Source organism: Giraffa tippelskirchi, chromosome 4 (genome assembly GCF_054371585.1).
Source record: "Giraffa tippelskirchi isolate mGirTip1 chromosome 4, T2T-mGirTip1v1.2.pri, whole genome shotgun sequence".
Lineage (NCBI taxonomy): Eukaryota > Metazoa > Chordata > Mammalia > Artiodactyla > Giraffidae > Giraffa > Giraffa tippelskirchi.
Window position 1 is genome coordinate 174,872,042 of NC_137278.1, and position 23,498 is coordinate 174,895,539.

General features: G+C 35.7%; 1 protein-coding gene and 1 long non-coding RNA gene across 9 annotated transcripts in view; one reads left to right on the forward strand and one right to left on the reverse strand.

The window, feature by feature from the left end:
- Positions 1 to 23,498, reverse strand: part of LOC145546030 (uncharacterized) — a 1,126,586-nt gene that overhangs the window by 405,868 nt on the left and 697,220 nt on the right. The gene's annotated exons all lie outside the window — the stretch shown is intronic.
- The window catches only part of IPO8 (importin 8), a 67,279-nt gene that overhangs the window by 41,328 nt on the left and 2,453 nt on the right, over positions 1 to 23,498 (forward strand). For 6 of the 8 annotated variants that reach the window (XM_081591724.1, XM_081591725.1, XM_081591721.1 and 3 more), the window contains 7 exons: positions 1,199 to 1,324; positions 1,988 to 2,085; positions 5,147 to 5,242; positions 11,625 to 11,845; positions 14,677 to 14,882; positions 20,290 to 20,493; positions 22,759 to 22,875. In XM_081591724.1, coding sequence (XP_081447850.1) covers positions 1,199 to 1,324; positions 1,988 to 2,085; positions 5,147 to 5,242; positions 11,625 to 11,845; positions 14,677 to 14,882; positions 20,290 to 20,493; positions 22,759 to 22,875 — 1,068 coding nt within the window. Of the gene's footprint in view, positions 1 to 1,198; positions 1,325 to 1,987; positions 2,086 to 5,146; positions 5,243 to 11,624; positions 11,850 to 14,676; positions 14,883 to 20,289; positions 20,494 to 22,758; positions 22,876 to 23,498 lie in introns of all 8 variants that reach the window. The other 2 variants (XR_014082429.1, XR_014082430.1) reach the window with 1 other exon arrangement.

Below are 23,498 nucleotides of genomic sequence, written 5' to 3' on the forward strand. Positions count from 1 at the left end.
CACCATAGTCCAGACTCCCAATATAGACCGTGATCCTCCTAATTCTTCCCCACTCCCCACAAAAAAAACGGGAACAGCTTTGGGCCTTTTAGTTTCTCCCTCAGATTCATAGTCCTGGTTTTGAGCGTCTTGAGTGACCTGGTAAAGTACACAGGCTGTAGCCATCAAGAGCGTGAAACGAAATACTGGGCCTCTTTTCTTTTAGGCTTCACGTTAGGAAGAGGCATTTGCTTTCCTGAACAGAACTTTCAGGAATTTTTTATTCAGGCCAAATGGCCATTCAGGCCATTTCAAGTGATTGTCTTTCATAAATTATTTCCCAATATGTATGATTTCCATCTTATTTTTCTTTTGGTAAGGCAAATATCTGTATTGCTAGCTTTTAAATATATTAAATTTTGAATAATGTTACAGAAAAAAATTTTATTCAAGCTTCCAGGGTGAATATTGGTTCCCTTGAATAAGAAGAAGGAAAAAAAAAAATCCCAAAACTTTGAAGTTAGACTTTTTTGTTCAGTGACATGGTAGGAAATTTTTGAAATTTTTGTGTTGAGGTTTGTGTTTTCTGATTGTATGTTTAGATATAATTTCCTTCTGAATGAGGGTAAGAATAATAAGTATATGTACAAATGCAAGAATATTCCCTTTGGACTCTTTTAATAGTAAGTATAATTATCTTGAAGTAAGTTGAAAAATATTGTACTAATTTTACAAGCTTTGTAAATTGGCAAAATATATTATATATGTAGTTTTTAAAAAATACATGTGACAGATGGATATTTTCACCTAGGTGAACTAAGTTCTCTGAAGAACATTAATTGTAAATTTAAAATCCTGTGCATGAGACACATACAATAATGTGTTCCTTCTTGTATCCATTTCTAATATAGTTATATACATAAACTTTATTTTCTATATTACAAAACACAAAAAATTTAACTTTTCAGTATTACAAGTAAGTTTAGTAAAAACAAATCTTTGCCTTATCTTATTGAGTAGGGGGCAGATCTTAGTGAGCAATGGAAGATGGCAAATATTAATAGAGGTAGCAAGAGATGAGAGCTGAGAAACAGATGCTCGAAAGTATGTTAGATATAAGATATGTGTGAATATATAGCCTAAATCCTCTTCTCTGTGGTCTCTGTGTTTAATTTTTGCTATTTCCTAGGATTCTAACTAGAGATTTTCTTCTTTCTAGAATTCTATGAAGAAATTCTTTCACTGGCTTACAGTTTAACTTGCCATGGTATTTCTCCTCAAATGTGGCAGCTTCTAGGTATATTATATGAGGTTTTTCAGCAGGATTGTTTTGAATATTTTACAGGTATGACTTTGATCATGTAACATTTTTGCTGTTCTGTGTCTAGATAGGTATTATTTCCTTTGACACTTGACATAAAGACATATGATTCCAGTACTAATCAGAAAACAATTGTTCTTCCTTTCCTGTTGAGTGATGCTGTTGTAGACCTGGTTTTCAGCCCTAGGAATAGAGGTCGTAGTAGGAAGGCTATATTTTCTACTGAATCTTAAATTACTTTGCAGTCGGAGTATATATCCATATATTAACTAATATTTTCTGAGTGTCAGCTATATTCCAAGCATTGTTCTAAGCTCAGCAGTACATCCGAGAACAAAATAGACAGCCCTTGCCCTTTTGACACTTCCATTCTACTATGGGGTGGGAGAGGCTAGGAAACACACAGACAAATAAGCAAATAGAGTATGTCAGATGGTAATGAGTGCTATGGGGAAAAAGAAGAAAATCCATAACAATCACTACAGTAAATGATGAGGATTTTAATCTTTCTGATCCACATTTCCCTCATCAATAAATAGAGCAGGTGTACCAGTTTAGTTTCTAGCGTTTTGTGGTTGCAAGGGAAGATAGTAATGTGTGGGTGCTATAGAAATGTGCTTTCAGTGGTAATAATTTGTTTCTACTTCTGTTACTCAAGTCTCATTGAGAGTTTGAATTTTTTTCCAGACATGATGCCTCTTCTGCATAATTATGTGACAATAGATACAAATACTTTACTATCAAATCCAAAGCATTTAGAAATACTTTTTACAATGTGTAGAAAGGTAAGCATGTCCTAATCATTTGTCATAGTGATTCTTACTAATGTTTACTGACTAGTGTTGTATTTTACTTCAGGTACTCTCTCAATTTATTTCTTATACATTTAGTTGTATATTGCTCTTATGAACGTATATTTGTCATTTTGTGTTTTCAAATGGAGTTTGGAATTATATTCTGAAAATTTCATATTGTGTGTTATTCTTAATGTTTGCTACTTCTATAGCTGTGTACTTTACAATGCTTAGGTAAATAAATTTCCATGTATTTTTTCTTTCAAAAATATAGACTTACTACTTGATTAAAGACAAGTGCTATGAAAATGTCACAGTTTGTCAATTAGTGATTTTTCTTTTAATTGCATGTATATGTTGGAAAACACTAGGTATAGGTAATTTGAACATAAACAAGACAAAAAAAATTGGAATAGTTGGAAAGATAGCATCATTTAACTCAATACAGGATAGTTTGTAAGCCACATAATGACTACTGTTGTATTTATGCACAAGCATGATTGTCTACTATGTTATCTTTGTCACAAATGCCCCCTCTTGGTTATATCTAGGAGTGATTCATGACTAATGCTTTCCTCCTCTTTTAGGTGAATATGTGTATATTCATAAATATAAAACTATATTACATAGAGATGGCAGATTTTAGAAAGCTCAAATAGCCAGAAACCTAAGTTTGGCTTTGGAGTTGGGAGTAAGATAGCTAGTGTACAGCCTGTTTTCCTTCCTAGAAGAGATGTGTATCAGGCTCTGTTAAGAGTGCTAAACTCATAATCAGTTTATTTAATTTAGGTCTCAGTTCAGTTTTAAAGAGCCTGGGGGATTTGGGGAGGTCACTAAGTTTCATCACATATAAACTGCAGGAGTAAAATGACGATTTTTGAAGACTCATATAGCTCTGTAGGAACCCAGCTTGTTAGGTCATAATCACCTGGCTGTCCTCAGGTTTTTCCCATTATAGAGATAGCTGCTAGTGTGGGCAGTGACTGAAGCCGTGAAATTAAAAGATGCTTGCTCCTTGGAAGAAAAGCTATGACAAACCTAGACAGTGTATGTAAAAGCAGAGACATCATTTTGTTGACAGATGTCTGTCAAGTCAAAGCTATGGTTTTTCCAGTAGTCATGTATGGATGTGAGAGTTGGACTGTAAAGAAGGCTGAGTGCTGAAGAATTGATGTTCTTGAATTGTGATGCTGGAAAAGATTCTTGAGAGTCCCTTGGACAGCAAGGAAATCAAACCAGTCCATCCTAAAGGAAATTAACCCTGAATATTCATTGGAAGGATTGATACTGAAGCTGGCCACCTGATGTGAAGACCCTGATGCTGGGAAAGATTGAGGGTAGGAGAAGAAGGGGACACAGATGATGAGATGGTTGGATGGCATCACAGACTCAATTGACATGAATTTGGGCAAACTCTGGAAGATAGTGAAGGATGAAGAAGCCTGGAGTGCTGTAGTCCATGGGGTCACCAAGAATTGGACACGACTGGGCGACTAAACGACAAATCCAGTTCCAGAGCCCATTTTTAAACTACTGCACTATATTTTGCTTCCCTTCCTTTTGTGGAAGGAAGAGAAACAAAACCTCAAACAAGCAAACAAAGAAACCAAGTAAATGCAATTTGGGATAAAGGGACTGATTTTTTTTTTCTCTCTGTACCATATAATCCTATGACATAAATATATTATTATATTCCTTTTTACATATGGGAACAGTAAGGGACAGAGGTGAAATAGCTTTTCTAAAAACACAGCTCATAAATGGCAGAGCTAGGATTTAGACCTAGGCATTCTGGTCCCAGAGTCCATTCATACTTAGAATCTAGATCTAGAAACACTGCCCTAGAGGAGGAATTTTGTTTATGTAAATAGGGTTGATTCTTGGTTTTGCTAGCTACCTGTTTACAGTTCAGCTCCCTGACCCATCTGTTTTCCAGCTTCCACAATTTTATAGCTGTCTCCTTTTCCTTTTTTCTGTCTTTGTGGATGTATGCCTCTAAAATATCTTTATCTTCATTTTAATGGCCTTTGGGAAGGGATAAAATTGAATGGGGATGTTCATATCTGTCATCTTTATCTGGAAAGATTTTAAATTCAGCTTTCTTAAATCATATTTGTCTAGGAAATTATTCATTCCTAACATTTTTAAAAATTTTGCTTTGCTTTTTAAAATAATTTTGAAAAAAATACATTTGATGGAAGTTGTCAAATTATTAAAGTCTTTAAAAAATGAATCTAGTTTTGATTTCTCTTTGTTACCTCTTTTTGTCTGTTATTGCTAATTTCTGTCTTACCTTTATTCTTTGAGTTAAGTCTGTTCTTTTTCTTATGTCTTGTGTTTGAACTTATTAATTTTTTCATATTACTTAATTTCTAATATAAGTATGCCTGTACTCTATAAATCTCTCTTCTGTGAACCTTATTATAAGGCTATCATATTCTTTGTATGAACATGTGCTTTCTATAATGTTCATACAGTGAAAATACAGAATTGACGTTAGGGGAACAGTCTGGTAAGCTTTGTTATATTCATCTTTTGTAATACTGTTTAGTCCTAAATGGTTTAATATCTTTGGAAAGTACTTAAAGTTATAAAATCCATGTGAGGAAATTAAATGGTATGTAATATTATATTTATGGTTTCATTATGAAAAACTGGGTGGATATAGACAGGAATTCAAAAAGAACAGAAAAATACAAAAAAATACAGGGTTTGTTTCATTGTTGAAGAAGGTTTTTTTTTTTTAATTTCATTGTATCATTTTATTGTTTTTGGTGCCTTCCTTAAAGGGAAGCTTTATTTGTCTAGACAGGTAACAGCCTACTTTTTAATCCAGAGTTAAATAAAATGAATTATTATTCCTATAAGGAATTAGAGTAGGTAAAAAAGATAGATGGACTTTTGAACTTCCTTTTTTTTGGTTGGCAAGGTAAACTCATGATGCAAACACCATGATTCTAATGGCTGTTTTTTACGTGATATTTACTTTATGTAAACTTGATTAAAGTTTTACCGTGCTGTTCACTGCTGAGTGAAATTGTAATTACTGTAGGTACTATGTGGAGATGCAGGAGAAGATGCAGAATGTCATGCAGCCAAACTTCTTGAAGTCATCATTCTTCAGTGCAAAGGAAGAGGAATTGATCAGGTAATATATATGTAGAAAGCATCCTACTTGATGTTTAAAATTTAAAATTTACATGCCTGCTTGACATTTTGTTTATATTATGATGAAAAATTATAAAGAGAGCCTATAGTTTGTATTTACTGGTACAAATCTTATAACAAAAATACCCATGCAATTTGGAAATTGTTCCTTGCATTCTAGATGCACAGAAAAATATGCAATAACTTAAGAGACTAACAAGTAAATCATGAAGGAGATAAATGTACAAATCCTGCTCAGTTTGATTCCTAGAGATTTGCTTTTTTCCTTTGTTTTTGTGTATGCTATTGAAATATTCCCAGATATCTTTTTCAATCAGAAATGAAGGTGCAAAAAGGAAAAAAATTTTTCTCTATTGATATAAAAATATTGTATATTTTTAACAAGATTAATTCAGTTTTTGATACAACTGTGGTATGATATTCAGTTACTGAGAAGAGTGTTCAAGTATAAGTGTAGAGTTTTTTTTTCAATTCTGTAGTATTTACTCCATGTATTTTTGTATAACAGCTTTATTGAGATATAATTCATATACTATCCAGTTAGTCATTTAGAGTTTATGCTTCACTGGTTTTTAATATAGTCACCAAATTGTGCAACTGTTTTCAGTCAGTTTTTAGAATATTTCATCACCACCCCTGAGAAAACTCTGTGCCCTTTAGTAGTTATTTCTCATTTCACCTAAATAACCCTAAACCCTAGGCAACCATTATTCTACTTTCTTTCTCTACAGATTTTCCTGTGTTAGACATTTTATATAAATGAAATCATATGTGGTTCTTTGTGAATGGCTTCTGTTACTTAGCACATAATATTTTAAAAGATACTTTCATGTTATAGCAGATATCAGTACTGTATTTCTTTTAATTGATAAATATTTCATCATATGATTATATCACAGTTATTTTAGCTATTCATCAATCGATGGACATTTTCCTTATTTCCGCATTTTGGCTATTGCAAACAATGTTGACATGAACATTTGTATGCAGATTTTTGTGTGGACATGTCTTCATTTCTCTTGGTATATATATCTATATATGTATATATATAGGAGTGGTAATTCTGTGTTTAACCATTTGAGGAACTGCCAAACTTTCCCAAAGCAGCTGCACCATTTCCTGTTCCTACCAGTAGTGAATGAGAGTTCTGATTTCTCCATATCCTCACTAATACTTTGTTGGTCTTTTTGTTATAGCCATCCTAGTAGCAATATTTCATGGTTTTGATTTGCATTTTCCCAGATGGCTTGTGATAATGAGCATCTTTTCATGTGACTGTTTGTATTTTTTTTTTGAAGAATGTTTATTCGGATTTTTTGGCCTATTTTTGATTGGTTTATTTATTTTTGAGTTGTAAGGATTCTTTGTATATATTCTAAACTCGAGTTCCTTATCAGATATATACTTTGTAAAAATTTCCTCCCAATTTTTGTGTTATCACTTTCTTGATGATGTCCTTTGAAGCACAGGAAAGTTAATTTTGATGATGTCTGATTTATTTTTTCTTTTGTTGTTGTGGTTGTCATCATATTTAAGAAATCATTGCTAAATTCAAGTTTACAAAAAATTTCCATTTTCTTCTAAGAGATTTATGGTCTTAGCTCTAACATTTAAGTCTTTAATTCATTTTGAGTTAATTTTTGTAGATGGTGTGAGGAAAAGGTATAAAGTCATCATTTTGCACGTAGATGTCAAGGTGTCTAGGAGCAGTATTTGTTGAAAAACTGTTCTTTCCCCGTTGAAATGTCTTGGCACATTTGTCAGATATATACACTATAAATGTGAGGATGTATTTGTGGACTTTCATCCAGTTCTGATGAATTTTTTTGTCCTTAATCCAGGATTGCACTATTACTGTAACTTTGTAATAAGTTTTTGAAATTAGGAAGTTTAAGTCCTCCAGTTTTCCTGTGTAAGATTCTTTTAGCTAATCTGGACCCTTGAATTTCCATATGAATTTTAGGACTGACTTGTCAATTTAAGGAAAGAAGACAGCTGAAATTGTGATAAGCATTGTGCTAAATCTTTAGATCACTTTGGGAAGTATTGTCACTCTGAGAATATTTCAATCCCTGAACATAGGATGTTTTTCCTTTTCCTTTTATTTAGGATATCTTTAATTTTTTTCAAAAATGTTTTGTAGTTTTCAAGTACATTTCTTTTGTTAAAATCTTTCTTAAATATTTTATCCTTTCTAATGCTGTTGTAAATGGTATTGTTTTCTTAATTTTATTTTGAAGTTGTTTATTGCCTGTGTTTAGAAATACATTTTTTGGTATATTTATCTTGTTTCTTGCAACCTTGACAAAGGTGTTTATTAGTTTTAATAGAGTTTCAGAGAATTTCTTTGGATTTTCTGTATACAAGGTCATCTCATCTGCAGATAGAGTTTTGCCTTTCAAACCTGGGTTCTTTTCATTTTACTTTTCTTGCCTAGTTGCCTTGGCTAGAACCTTCAGTGCAATGGTGAATAGGTATGATGACACCTTGTCTTGTTCTTAATCTTAGGTAGGGAAGCATTCCTTTCACCATTAAGTCTAGTGTTACCTGTGGGTTTTTCATAGCTGTCTTTTATCAGATTGAGTGTGTTCCTGTTTGCTGCTAAGTCGCTTCAGTCGTGTCCGACTCTGTGCGACCCCATAGACGGCAGCCCACCAGGCTCCGCCGTCCCTGGGATTCTCCAGGCAAGAATACTGGAGTGGGTTGCCATTTCCTTCTCCAGTGCATGAAAGGGAAAAGTGAAAGTGAAGTCGCTCAGCCGTGTCCGACTCTTAGCGACCCCATGGACTGCAGCCTACCAGGCTCCTCCATCCATGGGATTTTCCAGGCAAGAGTACTGGAGTGGGGTGCCATTGCCTTCTCCGGTGTTCCTGTTTACTCCTGGTTTATTGAGTGTTTCAATCATGAAGGAGTGTCAGATGCTTTTTTGCCTCTCTTGAGATGATCATATGGTTTTTGTCCTTTTAATATTGTATTTGTTGATTTTCAAATGTTAAATCAACGTTGAACTCCTGGTGTAAATCCTACTTGATCATGGAATATGATGCTTTTTATATATTTCTAGATTCAGTTAGATGGTATTTTTTATGAGTATTTTTGCGTCCATATTTATAGAAGATACTGATTTGTAATTTTTTTTCTTGTGGGGAACCCTTTTGCACAGTTGGTAGAAATGTAAATTGGTACAGCCACTATGGAGAGTATGGAAACTTCTTAAAAAACTGGGAATAAAACTGCCATATGACCAGCATCCCACTACTAGACATACCCTGTGAAAACCACAATTCTAAAAGATGTGTGTACCCCAGTGTTCATAGCAGCACTGTTTACAGTAGCCAGGACATCAAAGCAACCTAGATGTCCATCAACAGATGAATGGATAAAGAAGTTGTGGTACATGTATATGATGGACTATTTCTCAGCCCTAAAAAGGAACAAATTTGAGGCAGTTCTAGTGTGGTGGATGAACCTAGAGCCTGTTATACAGAGTGAAGTAAGTCAGGAAGAGAAAAACAAATATTGAATATTAATGGATATATATGGCAGATAGAAAGATGTACTGATGAGACTGTTTGCAGGGCAGCAGTAGAGACACAGACATAGAGAACAGACTTGTGGACACAGTGGGGGAAGTACAGGGTGGGATGAATTGAGAGAGTAGTACTGAAACATATATATTACCATATGTAAAATAGATAGTAAATGGGAAGTTGCTGTGTAACACAGGGAGCTCAACCTGGTACTCTGTGACAATCTAGAGGGATTGGATAGGTGGGAGATGGGAGGGAGGTTCAGAAGGGAGGGAACAATGTATACCCATGGCTGATTCATGTTGATGTATGGCAGAAACCAACACAACATTCTAAAGTGGTTATCCTCCACTTAAAAATAATAATAAAAAGTCTATACACAGTGTCAGTGTAGTTATACCAGCATTGTCACAAATATGTGATTACATTGTCTTAAACGTGTGTTTAAGAGTTTTTAGTAGCTCTTTTTGTCTCAAGGATATATTCATATGCTAGGAATATTTATAGCCAAACATGTCAAGTCACAAATTTTAAAGTAATTTAAAATAATCCCTGTTTGAGTATTCATTTTATTTTAACTCCTAGGGATTGCTTAAAATTTTTATGAATAAATAAAACATATGCATAGTCTAAAGTCTGATTTATAAAAAACAAGGTATATTCAGAAAAATCTAGCTTCCATCCCTGTCCATTCTACCATTACTCTCTTTCCCCATTTCTATCTCCCCCTACCCCCAGTTTTTAGTTCATACTTTCATTTAAAAAAATAAGCAAATAGTTATATTCATTATCTCCTCATCTTCTTAAATAGTAGTGTTGTTGTTCTCTCGCTAAGTCGTGTCCAACTCTTTGTGACCCCATGGACTGCAGCATGCCAGTCTTCCCTGTTCTTCAGTTATCTCCTGGGATTTGCTCAAGCTCATGTCCATTGAGTTGGTGATGCTATCCAATAGTCTCATCCTCTGTCTCCCTCTTCTCCTTCTGCCCTCAATCTTTCCCAGCATTGAGGTCTTTTCCAGTGAGTCTGCTCATTGCATCAAGTAGCTAAAGTATTGGAGCTTCAACTTGAGTATCAGTCCTTCCAGTGAATATTCAGGACTGATTTCCTTTAGGATTGACTGGTTTGATCTCCTTGCTGTCCAAGGGACTCTCAAGAGTCTTCTGCAGCTCCACAGTTTGAAAGCACAATTCTTCAGCACTCAGCATTTATGGACCAACTCTCACGTCTGTACATGACTACTAGAAAAATATAGCTTTGACTATATGGGTCTTTGTTGGCAAAGTGATGTCTCTAGTTTTTAATACACTGTCTAGGTTTGTCATAGGTTTTTTCCCAAGAAGGAAATGTCTTAATTTCGTGGCTCCAGTCACTGTCCGCAGTGATTTTATAACCCAAGAAAATAAAATCTGTCACTGTTTCCACTTTTTCCCCATCTGTTTGCCAGGAAGTGATGGGACTGCATGCCATGATCTTCGTTTTTTGAATGTTGAGTTTTAAGCCAGCTCTTTTATTCACCTCTTTCACCCTGATCAAGAGGCTCTTTAGTTCTTCTTCACTTTATGCCATTAGAGTGGTATCATCTGCATAGCTGAGGTTGTTGATATTTATCCTGGCAATCTTGATTCTAGCTTAGGAGTCTTTCCGCCCAGCATTTTGCATGATGTAACCCAGACAGCATATTAAAAAGCAGAGGTATCACTTTGCTGACAAAGGTCCGTATAGTCAAAGCTATGGTTTTTCCAGTAGTCATGTACAGATGTGAGAGTTGGCCCATAAAGAAAATTGAGTGCTAAAAAACTGATGCTTTTGAATTGTAGTGTTGGAGAAGACTCTTGAGAGTCCCTTGCACAATCAAATCAGTCAGTCCTAAAGGAAATCAACCGTGAATATTCATTGGAAGGTCTGATGCTTAAGCTAAAGCTACAATACTTTTGCCACCTGATGCAAAGAGCTGACTCATTGGAAAAGATCCTGATACTGGGAAACATTGAGAGCAGGAATAAAAGAGGGTGACAGAATGAGATGGTTGGATGGCATCATCAACTCCATGGACATGAGTACGAGCAAACTCTGGGTGATAGTGAAGGACAGGGAGGCCTAGGGTGTTGCAGTCCATGCAATTGCAGAGTCAGACACACCTTAGTGGCTGAACAACAGCAAACCATGTTGTATGTTATATCCCTGTGGCTTTTTTAGGAATTTTTTTTCCTCAAGAGAAATTTTGATCACATCATGCTTATTCTAAGTCTCATTTTTTTTTTTTTTTTTGCACTTGATTCTTGAGCAATGCAGGAGTTAGAGGTGCTCACCCTCTGTGCCTTTAGAAATCTGTGTATAACTTCTAGTTGGCCCTCTGTATATATGGTTTCTCCCTATCTGGATTCAATTAACCATGGATAGTGTAGAACTGTAGTATTAATTGTTGAAAAAAAATCTGCATTTAAATGGATCCATATAGTTCAAACCCATTTTGTTCAAGGGTCAAGTGTATTTCCAATTTGATTTATCAAAGAAAAACTCCATCCTAGTCATTTTAACTTAAACATAGAAGTGACTGAGTCTACATTTGGATTATTGCAGTTTTTGATTGTGTACAGTTGTAGGACGATCTTCATCTAAGCGTAATCTTCAGTTGAAAGGAGACATTTTGGTACTGCTCTAGGACCTTTTTTGGCGATTTAATCTCTCTGAGTTTAATAATTCTGAAAATGATTTAAACTAGCCAGTTCTACTGTCTTTAAGAGTATCTTATTTAATGATTACACTTTACCAACATTCAGCTTTCTGTAAAAGTTATTTGATTTCTCTTCTTTTTTTTTTTTTTCCTCTAGTGCATTCCACTCTTCGTTCAACTTGTTTTGGAGAGATTAACCCGAGGGGTCAAAACTAGTGAGCTTCGTACTATGTGTCTTCAGGTTGCAATTGCTGCCTTGTACTACAACCCTGATTTGCTGCTACATACTTTAGAACGAATTCAGTTGCCTCACAACCCTGGACCTGTAACTGTACAATTTATAAATCAGTGGATGAACGATACAGATTGTTTTCTTGGGTCTGTGTCTTTTTGATTTTACACTGCATTTCTGTTCTTGGAAAGTTGACTTGTATTATGCATGTATATATAATAGCATATTGAAAGATAGTTTTTATATCTAAAAATCTTTTAGTGTATTGTTAACATAATATTAAATTTTTAGGGAATTAAGAATGTGTTTCAGGAGTATAATCTAGTGGAAAAGAGTGCAGGCTCTGAAAATTAGGTTTATTACCCTTCCTCACTTGTTTTTGACTTATGCATATCATTATATGTCTTGGCAACAAGAATTAAGTGTCTACTTGGGTTCCATGACTTTAAGTGTCTGTGGTAACAACATTCTAAATGGAGTCATGTTTCTAAGGAAAGTACTAGTCTGGTAAAAATACGAAAACCTCAAGGAAGCCTGTTCTCAAATGTGAAATCAGAGGATTGTTAGCTATAGTCCAGGTCCTATCCTGGTAGGAGAGTTGGGCTTTGTGTGAACCACTCGCCTAGCTTTCCAACATAGGAAAATTGAGATCCTAAGTCATAGTTATATACCCACCTCAGGTGACCCGATACATATAAGTGACCCTGTCCTGTTAGAATTTGAGACTGCTGATTAATTTAGAAATAACTAGTGTTCTTTTTACATCTTGTAAGATATCATTTAGAAAAATTTACTGAGGGGAAAAGAATTCCAACAGGAGTAGTTAGAATATTACCAAGTGGTAGGGAGATGGTGGAGGCCTGAATTAGGATGGTGGAAAAGGAATAGGGAAACATACTTAAAAGCTGCTATGTGTATTCTAATTTTTCTGCATATAGGAGACTAGAATTTGTCCTGGATTTAGATTTCTTACTAATACTTTGAAAGGAAGAGCATACTTTAGAAAGAAATTGTACTTAGTTATATCTGACAAAGGTTTACAGAGTAGAGATTTAGTCATTCACAGCTATACAGTTGTTGTTGCTTAGTCGCTTAGTCATGTCCAACTCTTTTGCAACCCCGTGGACTGTAGCCTGCCAGGCTCCTCTGTCCCTGGGATTTCCCAGACAAGAATATTGAAGTGGGTTGCCATTTCCTCCAACGGATCTTCCCGACCCAGGGATTGAACCCACTTCTCCTGCATTGGCAGGCAGATTCTGTCCCACTGAGCTACCAAGGAAGCCCAGTTATACAGTTAGTAGCATCTATAAGCAATTTTCCAAAAATAGAAGGTGTCTCAGCAATTATATAGATTGGGCATGTGTGGATTGTGCTCCCTTGGATTCTCCAGAGCCCCACTCAGTAATCATCTTTTGTACTGTAATCCATTTGACCCTTGGTGTACACTACTAGTTAGAGGCTACATTAATGAGAAAGTCATCAGGTCAAGCACAGTACCTATTATATTATACTACTTTGGCATTAGTAACTTGAATCAAGCAATGGAAATAATGAAGAATAACAGAAGCTATATTTGTTAGGTTTGCTGTATATTGAGGAGCGCATGGTGTATATTGGGGCTTTCTTGGTGGCTTAGACAGTAAAGAATCTGCCTGCAATGTGGGAGACTGGCATTTGATCCCTGGGTCAAGAAGATCCCCTGGAGAAGGGAATGGCTACCTACTCCAGTATTCTTGCCTGGAGAATCCCATGAACAGAGTAGCCTGGTGGCGTACAGTCCATGGGGTCTCAAAGATTTGGACGTGTTTGAGTGACTAATGCTTTTCACTTTTTTGTTGTATATTTTATTTTGAATCACTGCCAGTAAATTTTTTTGTTCATGCCTGTGTGAATGTTACACTAATACAGTAACCTTTTCATTCTTAATATTTTTAGTTTTAAACAATTTAGAAGCATTCATGTAAAAATCTTTGTAATGTATTTTGTGTATTTGCTAAATCGCTTCAGTTATGTCTAACTCTGTGCGACCCTATGGACTGTAGCCTGCTAGGCTCCTCTGTTCATTGGATTCTCCAGGCAAGAATACTGGAAGGGGTTTCCATCCCCTCCTCCAGGTGATCTTCTGAACCCGGGGACTGAACTCGGGTATCTTATGTCTCCTGCATTGGTAGGTGAGTTCTTTACCACTAGCTCCACCATTGGTCAAACTTTTTTTCCTTCAGAATTAAGTTTTCCTTATCTTATTTTATAGCACAGGACATTTAATAGATTTACTTGCAGCTATTAAGTTCAGCAGGGCTTTCCAGGTGGTGCAGTGGTAAAGAATCCACCTGCCAATGCAGGAGGCATAAGAGACCTGGGTTCCATCCTGGGGTTGGGAAGATCCTCTGAAGCAGGAATGGCAATCCACTCCAGTATTCCTGTCTGGAACGTTCCATGGGCGGAGGAGCCTGGCAGGCTACAGTCCATGGGATCTGAAAGAATAGGGCATGACTGAGTCACTGAGCATGCCCACATTAAGTTCAGCTTATTAGATGTTGAGATTTTTGGACTAGCTTTTGGCACCTGGGGGGTTAGTATACAGTATAGTATACCTTGTAGACCAGTGAAATGAGTCAAAGTCTAAGGGACTTCTCTTTTTGCACTGGATAGGAATTTTATGCTGTCATATACAGGTATTCTTGCTTTAATAAAACTTGTTTTGTCAAGGCCCAGTTGCAGCATTTGTACTAATCATAAATTGATATTACAGCAAGATTCATCATGTCAATTGCAGGCTCCCATAGGTCTTTGATGATGATAATTGGTTTGCAAAACTTGATTTACATAGGAATTCTTATAGTACAAAATGGTTTTACCTCTGTGTAGCTCCAGTGAATGAACCTTAGAGCACAACTTGGATGTTCCTTTTTGTAATTTATTCAGAAATTTTTCTTATTTCTCATGTGTGCACTTTTTTCCCTTTTATGATTTGTAGGCATCATGATCGGAAGATGTGTATAATAGGACTCAGTATCCTTTTGGAATTGCAAAATCGACCTCCTGCAGTAGATGCTGTGGTGGGACAGATTGTGCCCTCAATTCTTTTCCTTTTCCTTGGACTAAAGCAGGTCTGTGCTACCAGACAACTGGTAAACCGAGAAGATCACTCAAAAGCAGATAAAGCCAATATAGAAGAAAATGGTAAAGTGTTTTAATTGCAGTGAATGCTAAAACTGATGTTTTGAGTATGTGTTTTCTTTGAGTTTTAGTCTATTTAGAAACATTAAATAGATTTACATGTCTTGGCCTGCTACATGTTTAACAAATATTTTGAGTTTGATTGACTGAATTATAGTAGTCCCTTCTTACCACAATTTTGGTTTTATGATTTCAGTTGTTTAAAAATGTTAAATGGAAAATTCCAGAAACAAACAGTTCATAACTTTATTTATCTATTTCCCATTGAAGTATCGGAGAAGGCAATGGCACCCCACTCCAGTACTCTTGCCTGGAAAATCCCATGGACGGAGGAGCCTGGTAGGCTACAGTCCATGGGGTCTCTAAGGGTCGGACACGACTGAGTGACTTCACTTTCACTTTTCCCTTTCATGCTCTGGAGAAGGAAGTGGCAACCCACTCCAGTGTTCTTGTCTAGAGAATCCTAGGAACAGCAGAGCCTGGTGAGCTGCCGTCTGTGGGGTCGCACAGAGTCGGACACGACTGAAGCGACTTAGCAGCAGCAGCAGCATTGAAGTATAGTTGATCTACAATATTATATTAGTTTCAGATGTATAGCATACATAATGATTCACTGTTTTTATAGATTACACTGTTTAAAGTTATTATATTCCCTGTGCTATTCAATATATCCTTGTAGCTTATTTTTTTAAAACTTAATAGTTTGTACCTCTTAATCTCCTGCTCGTGGCCCTCCACTTCCCCCTTCCCAATGGTAACTACTTGTTATTTTTCTGTATCTGTGAGTCTGTTTTATATTCATTTGTTTCTTTCATTTTCTATATTCCACGTTTAAATGTAACATATAGAACTTGTCTTTCTCTGTCAGACTTACTTCATTAAGCATAATATCCTTTAGGTCTATCCCATTTTGTTGCAAATGGCAAAATGTCATTCTTTGTTTATAGCTGAGTACTAATCCACTGTATATCTCACCACATCTTCATTATCCATTCATTTGTTGACAGACATTTGGGTTGCTTCCTTATATTGGCTATTGTAAATAATGCTGCTGTGAACATTGAGGGTGTGTGTATCTTTTTGAGTTATTTTTTTATATATGTATATATACTCAGGAGTGAAATTACTGGATCATAGTTTTAGTGTTTTGAGAAACTTTTCATACAGTTTTCCATAATGGTTGTACCAATTTACATTCCCACCAACAGTATGCAAGGGCTCCCTTTTCTTTATATCCTTGGCAACATTTGTTATTTGTTGATAGTCATTCTTACTGAGAGAGGTGAGATAATATCTCATTGTGATTTTGAATTGCATTTCTCTAATGATTAGCCATGTTGAATATCTTTTATGCCTATTCAGGTCTTCTGCTCATTTTTCAATTGAGTCAGTTGGCTTTTTGGCATTGAGTTGTATGAGCTATTTATATATTTTGAGTATTAACCCCATCATATTATATCATCTCTTGCACTTATTGGTTGTCTTTTCATTTTATCAATGATTTTCTTTGATGCCCCCAAACTTTTAAGTTTAATTAGGTTCCATTTGTTTTTGTTTTTGTGTCCTTTGCTTTAGGAGACAGAACCCCCAAAATATTTCTGCAATTTATATCAAAGAGTGTTCTATTTTTCTGATAATAGTTTTATGGTTTCTGGTTATACATTTAGATCTTTAATCCATTTTGAGTTTATTTTTATCTATGATGTGAGAAAATGTTCTAATCTCATTCTTTTACATGTAGCTGTCCAGTTTTCCCAATACTGCTTATTATTGAAGAAACTGATATTTTCCATTGTGTATTCTTGCTTCCTTTGTGGTAGGTGAATCAGCTCCAAATGTAGAGGTTTATTTCTGGGCTTTTAATTCTTTCCCATTGATCTATGTGTCTGTTTTTGTGCCATTACCATACTGTTTTGATTACTGTGGCACCCCACTCCAGTATTCTTGCCTGGAGAATCCTGTGGACGGAGGAGCCTGGTGGGCTGCTGTCCATGGGGTCGCACAGAGTCGGACACAACTGAAGCGACTTAGCATGCATGCATAGCATAGGATAGTCTGAAATTAAAGCACATGATACCTGCAACCCTGTTCTTTTTCACCAAGATTGCTTTGACAGTTCAGGGATTTTTGTGGTTCCATATAAATTTTAGGACGATTTGTTCTAATTGTATGGAGGGTGTCATGGGTATTTTGATAGGCATTAAATCTATAGATTGCTTTGGTAGTATGGATAGTTTAACAATATTAATTCTTCCAATCCATAAACACAGGATATGTTTCCATTTTTTGGTATTTTCTTCCATTCCTTCTTCAGTGTTTTACAGTTTGTAGAGTATAGGTCTTTTCACTTCCTCAGTTAAGTTCATTCATAAGTATTTAATTTTCTTTGATACGATTTTAAATAGATTTGTTTTGTTGATTTCTCTTTCTGTAACTTTACTGAGTTCATTTATTAGTTCTAAAAGCTTTTTGGGGGGTACTTTATGGTCTTCCATATATAGTATTATGGCATATGAAAATAGTGACAATTTTACTTTCCTTCCAATTTAGATTCCTTTATTTCTTATTTCTTTTTCTTGTCTGATTGCCATGGCTCACCTCCCAATAGTATGTTAAATAGAAGTGGCAAGAGTGGGGATCCTTACCTTGTTCCTGAATTTAGAGGAAACTTTCAGCTTTCCGGAGAAGGTGATGGCACCCCACTCCAGTACTCTTACCTGGAAAATCCCATGGACGGAGGAGCCTGGTAGACTGCAGTCCATGGGGTCGTAAAGAGTTGGACATGACTGAGCAAATTCACTTTCACTTTTCACTTTCATGCATTGGAGAAGGAAATGGCAACCCACTCCAGTGTTCTTGCCTGGAGAATCCCAGGGACGGGGGAGCCTGGTGGGCTGCTGTCTATGGGGTCACACAGAGTCGGACATGACTGAAGCGACTTAGCCGCTTTCAGGTTTCACTGTAGCATATGATGTTAGCTGTGTGTTGGCCATAAACAGCCTTTATTATGTTGAGATATGTTCTCTCTATACCTACTTTGATGAGAATTTTTGTCATGAATGGATGTTGAATTTTGTCAAGTGCTTTTTGGTAGGTATTATGATCATCGTGTGATTTTATCCTTTTTTTATGTGGTGTGTCACATTGATTGGTGGATATTGAGTCATCTTTGCATTCCTGGGATAAATCCCACTGGATTGTAGTGTATGATCCTTTTTATAAGTTGTTGAATTTGGTTTGCTAATAGTTCTGTTGAGGATTTTTGCATTGATGTTCATCAGAAATATTAGCCTATAGTACTCTTTCTCTTTTTTTTGGTAGTGTCTTTGCTTTTGGTGGCCCCGTGGAATGAGTTTGGGAGTATTCTTCCCTCTTTGGCTTTTTGGAATAGTTTGAGGATAGGTATTAGCTTTTCTTTATACATTTGGAGTTGTTTTCATGTTAAGCCATCCAGTCATGGACTTCTGTTTGCTGGGAGTTTTTTGATTATGAATTCAATTTACTAGTAGTGATCTCTTTATTCAGATTGTCTATTTCTTCCTTATTCAATTTTGGAAGGTTGTATATTTCTAGAAATGTTTCCATTCCTTCTTGGTTGTTCAGTTTGTTGGCTTATAACTATTTATAGCATTCATTTATGATTTTTTTGGTATCTCTGTGATATCAGTTGCAATTTCTTTTATTTCTTGTTTTATTTATTTGAGTCCTCTCTTTTTTTATCCCCCCCTTAATGAGCCTGGCTAAAGGCTTATACATTTTGCTTATTTTTCAAAAAACAGTTCTTAGTCTTTTCTACTATTTTTTTTTTTGGTCTATTTTATTTATTTCTCCTCTAAACTTTATTATTTCTTTCTCTCTTTTGACTTTGGGCTTTGTTTATTCTTTTTTTTATTCTTTCAGATGGTAGGTTAGGCTGTTTATGTGATATTTTTCTTGTTTCTTGAGGTAAACTGAATTTTGCAGTGTTTGTAAATTTTGGAAAGCTGTGTTTTTGTTTTCATTTGTCTCAAGGTATTTTCTGATTTCTTTTATGATTTTTTCATTCATCCATTGGTGTTTTAGTAGCATGTTATTTAGTCTCCATGTGTTTATGTTTTCCATTTTTCTACCTGTGATTGATTTCTAGTTTCATAGTGTTGTGGTCTAAAAAAATGCTTAATATAATTTCTATCCCTTTACATTTGGTGAGACTTATTTTGTGGCCTATCATGTGTTCTGTCCGGAGAACGTTCCATGTGCATTTGGAAAAAAATGTGTATTCTGCCATTTTGGGATGTAATGTCCTGTAGATATCTGTTAAGTTCAACTGGTCTAATGTTCACTTAGACACATTAGAAAAACTACCAAACTACATTTCAGTCTGTGTGTGTCTTTTACCCTGAAATTAGTTTCTTCAAGCAATCAGAATTCTCTTTTCCCAGTATGTTGTACTCTTTCTAATTTCTTACTTTGGTCTCTCTTGGCTTATAATTATTATGACTTGAGGGAAGATTTGTTAGTAATATCCCAGACTTTCTCATTGAATTTCCTACTAAAGTGTATGACAATTAACCAACAAGGGTATCTCTTGTTGTCTTATTATTATCCTTTATATATAGTGTTTTTTTTCGTGTATGTGGTAAAAACTATGGTTTCTTGCCTTATCCCTAAAATTATTTTGCAGCTTAATCCAAGTGCTTCAGTATGGTATGTTTTATAGAACTAGATTAGATTAATAATGCCTGGTTTGAGTTTACTCCAGGTTTTTCCTCTTAGATTGATTTTGCTCCACATTTACTATCTTCCAGTTATTTACAGTACTGGTCTAACTGTCTGGAACAGACTGGCCCTGAAAATAGAAACTCAGTCTCTGGAGATACACAGTTCAGCTGTCAACTTTTTAACCCATGTGTAGCTAATTATTTTTCCTTAATATTTCTAAAGTTTTCTGTTTCTGTTAGCAGAAATGACCTCTTCATTTGAGCATTTCCAAGCAATTGGTAATTATTAATATCTTAGGTAATTGTTAAGAAACTCACATTCTCAGTGGGAGGTCATTGTTTAAAACACATGCACTGAGTACAGAATCATTTTATGTCTATTTTTTTGCAAAAAGGTTAATTTGGGAATCTGTGGCTAAATAGTATTTTTATATTAATGGATATGAAGCAGCCATAGTAAAACATAGTAATAACAGTTCATCTAGATCACAGATTTAGAGAGAGTTAGAAATTATTTTAAATGAGGAGGATAAAGTCATTTTCAATTTAGCAAGCTATAGTGAAAGTAAGTTTATTTTTATAATTTTACATAAAATTATTTGGTAGTTTTTCCATTTCTAGAATGTCACTTTATAATTTTTGTTTTCATTTGGATTTATCTTTTGTCCTTATGTGATTTGATTCCTTTTGAATAAATAATGGATTCACAGAAGAGATTTCAAGTGATGAAGAGGAGACTAATGTAACTGCTCAAGCAATGCAGTCAAATAATGGAAGAGGTGAAGATGAGGAGGAAGATGATGATGACTGGGATGAAGAAGTGTTGGAAGAAACTGCTCTTGAGGGATTCAGTACTCCACTGGACCTTGACAATAGTGTGGATGAATATCAATTTTTTACACAAGCTTTGCTGAGTATGTTGTTACTCCCTGAATCATCAGATATGTTTTTCATTTCCATCTTTTAGAAGTTGTTTCGGGGTCTACCCCAAATTGGTTTAGGATTCCCTGTAAAAATTGTATTTATTTTTAATTATAGAAATCCCCAAACATACATAAAATGAGCAGATAGCATAATGTCAGGGTAAGACTGCAGAATATCCTCACAAAAGTAATTTAAGGCAAGAGTATCTGTATATATTGTTCATCCTCTAGGTATAAACAAAGATTTTTTTACAGAATGAAGTATCTCACATATTTTGCTTAAAAATTGTGGCCATAAACTTACAAGCAATTCACAATCCCCATGTGAAGGAATGGAGTCCATAAGAGTAAATTTTTAACTCTATAAGCAATATACCAATTTTGTACAGCAAAGGACACTAGAAATACAGTTAAAGTACTCATAAAAGATTGGAAGAAAATACTGTCATGTAAGATCCACAGATTACAGAAACCTTCTATAAATGAATAAGACCAATAACCTAGTATAAGAATGAGATATATAAATGGAAAACTTGTAGAATTAAAAATAAGTAATAAACCAATGAGAATATTTGGAAAATTATTATAAACAAGTTATAATGAAAAGAAATCCCACTATATGGGTTGCTTGCTAGTTACATTGTATTTCTATGGCAGTATCATAATTTAGCTTATTTCCACTGATGGACAATACAGGATATTTCCAGTTTTTTGTTTCTTTGCTGTTATAAAGAATATTAAATTGAACATCCTTGTTCAATTTGAACACCAACCCTAAAATATTGTTGTTAATACTAACAAGGTAGTGGTAGCCTAATATGCTGGCGTTATGTAGTATGCCAATATATTGTTTATTACAAATATCATTAATGAATAACCTCTATGTTTTATTGAAATTTAGCAGGAACAAGAGGTAGAGAGTCCAGGGAATATTCCAAAACATGAGGAAGATAAAGAGCATAGATGTGGAAATTGGAATGCAGAGGGTGTGCTCTAAGGCAGTTGCTACTGGACCTGGGTGTCCACCATAAGCAACAAAGAAGCTCTTTGGTCTTGGGTGGGATCTCAGGATATATATTTTGAAAATGCTCCTCAAGACATAGGCAACCAGCTTTCGCTCAGTCAGCCTATAGGGACCACTGCTTAAGTCTCTGTGAAATGGTAAAATTGTACCAAATTGTACCAGCCTTGGATTCTGGACTGAGGTTGTCTTTATCCCATTGCCCATTAGAGTGTTGTTGAATGTTTTCATATAAAGAGGTGATCTTGGGGATGTGGTAGTTTCTTTCAGGGATATTATCTATTGATAATGTCCAAAAAGAACTGAAGTGGGCTAGACTTGGGAACCGAGTGTTAGGAAATTGCTTTATTAAGTAAGTAGGGCCCTTGAGAGAAAGGATGGCATTTGATGAAAAAAGCATATAGATGAAAACCATCAAGAAAGCAGCACAGAATTGGATGTGGAGAGGGCATGATAGTGGTTGACTAGGAGACTGATAGAACTAGTGATGGAAATGGGGAGATCCAAGGAGAGTTTGAGAGGTAAAATGTTAAATTTGGTTATAGTTGTGCTGAGTTTCAGGTGACCTATCCAATGTAAAAGTCCAGGAAGTTTAGGGAACAGTTTTGCCTAAAGGTACAAATTCAAGTTTTTGGTGTAGATGCAGGTAGCGTGTGGCATGTGCCGGCAACATGAGAATTCCTGAGGAAAACAATAACGAGTAAAGTGTTCCCCATGATCTGGATTTTAGGGAGCTTTCATAGTTAGTGAAACCTCAAGAAGAAGAGGAGATGGCAAAGGAGGCAGAGAACTAGGCAAAGGAGAGATTTTTGATGTTCCAACCCTTCTGCAAGGGGCTTCCCTTGTGGCTCAGCTGGTAAAGAATCCACCTGCAATGTGAAGACCTGGGTTCTATCCCTGGGTTGGGAAGATCCCCTGGAGAAGGGAAAGGCTACCCACGCCAGTATTCTGGCCTGGAGAATTCTATGGACTATATATAGTCCATGGGTTCTCAAAGAGTCAGGCATGACTGGGCGACTTTCACTTCACTTCGACCTTCATTTGTAGCCCCACATAGTTTGAGTACTAAAGTGAGTACTCAGGAGTCATCCTTTGTTGGAATAAGTTTTATCACCTATTGTCTGTTATCATTTCATTGTAATTTGGTTATATCATTAGTTATTATCTGAAATAATAATTGTCACTGGACTCCCTTATCATTCCTTCTCCCTTGAAACACCCCCACATTACAACAGCTGTGCAGAATCGGGATGCTGCGTGGTATCAACTGCTGATGGCACCGCTCAGTGAGGATCAGAGGAGAGCGCTGCAGGAGGTGTACACGTTGGCTGAGCACCGGAGGACAGTGGCAGGTCAGCTAGCATGATTTTCTGATCAGAGCACGTGTGTCGGTAGTCAGCCTTTATATTTACCAGCCTGGTGGCACCTAAATACTGTTCTAAAATTTGTTTTTAGAGGCCAACCTTTCAAGATAATAAGAAATTATTATTATTTTATGATCTTTTTAATCAGGTACGATAGCTTTGCAAAACACCATGTGTTAACATCTGTCTTTAGTAGTGTTCTTATTCACACCCTTATCCTATTTTGGAGCCAAAGGTAAGACATAAAGGTTGGGATGAATCTTGCTGAAGGAGAGTTAACCAGCTGGGTCACCCACCTAACCATCTAAACAATGAATCAAAGGCATTTTATGAGTTCTTGCAAGGACCTTATATTTCTAAAAATGAAATACTCTCATTTCTTTTTGTTGGGCTTTATGTAGAAGTTGGTGATTCTTGTTGACTTTCAGTTTTTGAGCTGGAGAAATTATTTTATGCAGACATTATTATGGTCACTTTTGGAAAATTAATGGAAGATTTTGTAGTTACAGAAGTATTTTAGTGGAAGACATTACAGAATAGGAATCTAGAGTTTAGAACCTAGATTCTTCTGCATGGACTTTAGACTTCAGTCCTGCCCAGATTCTGTATCA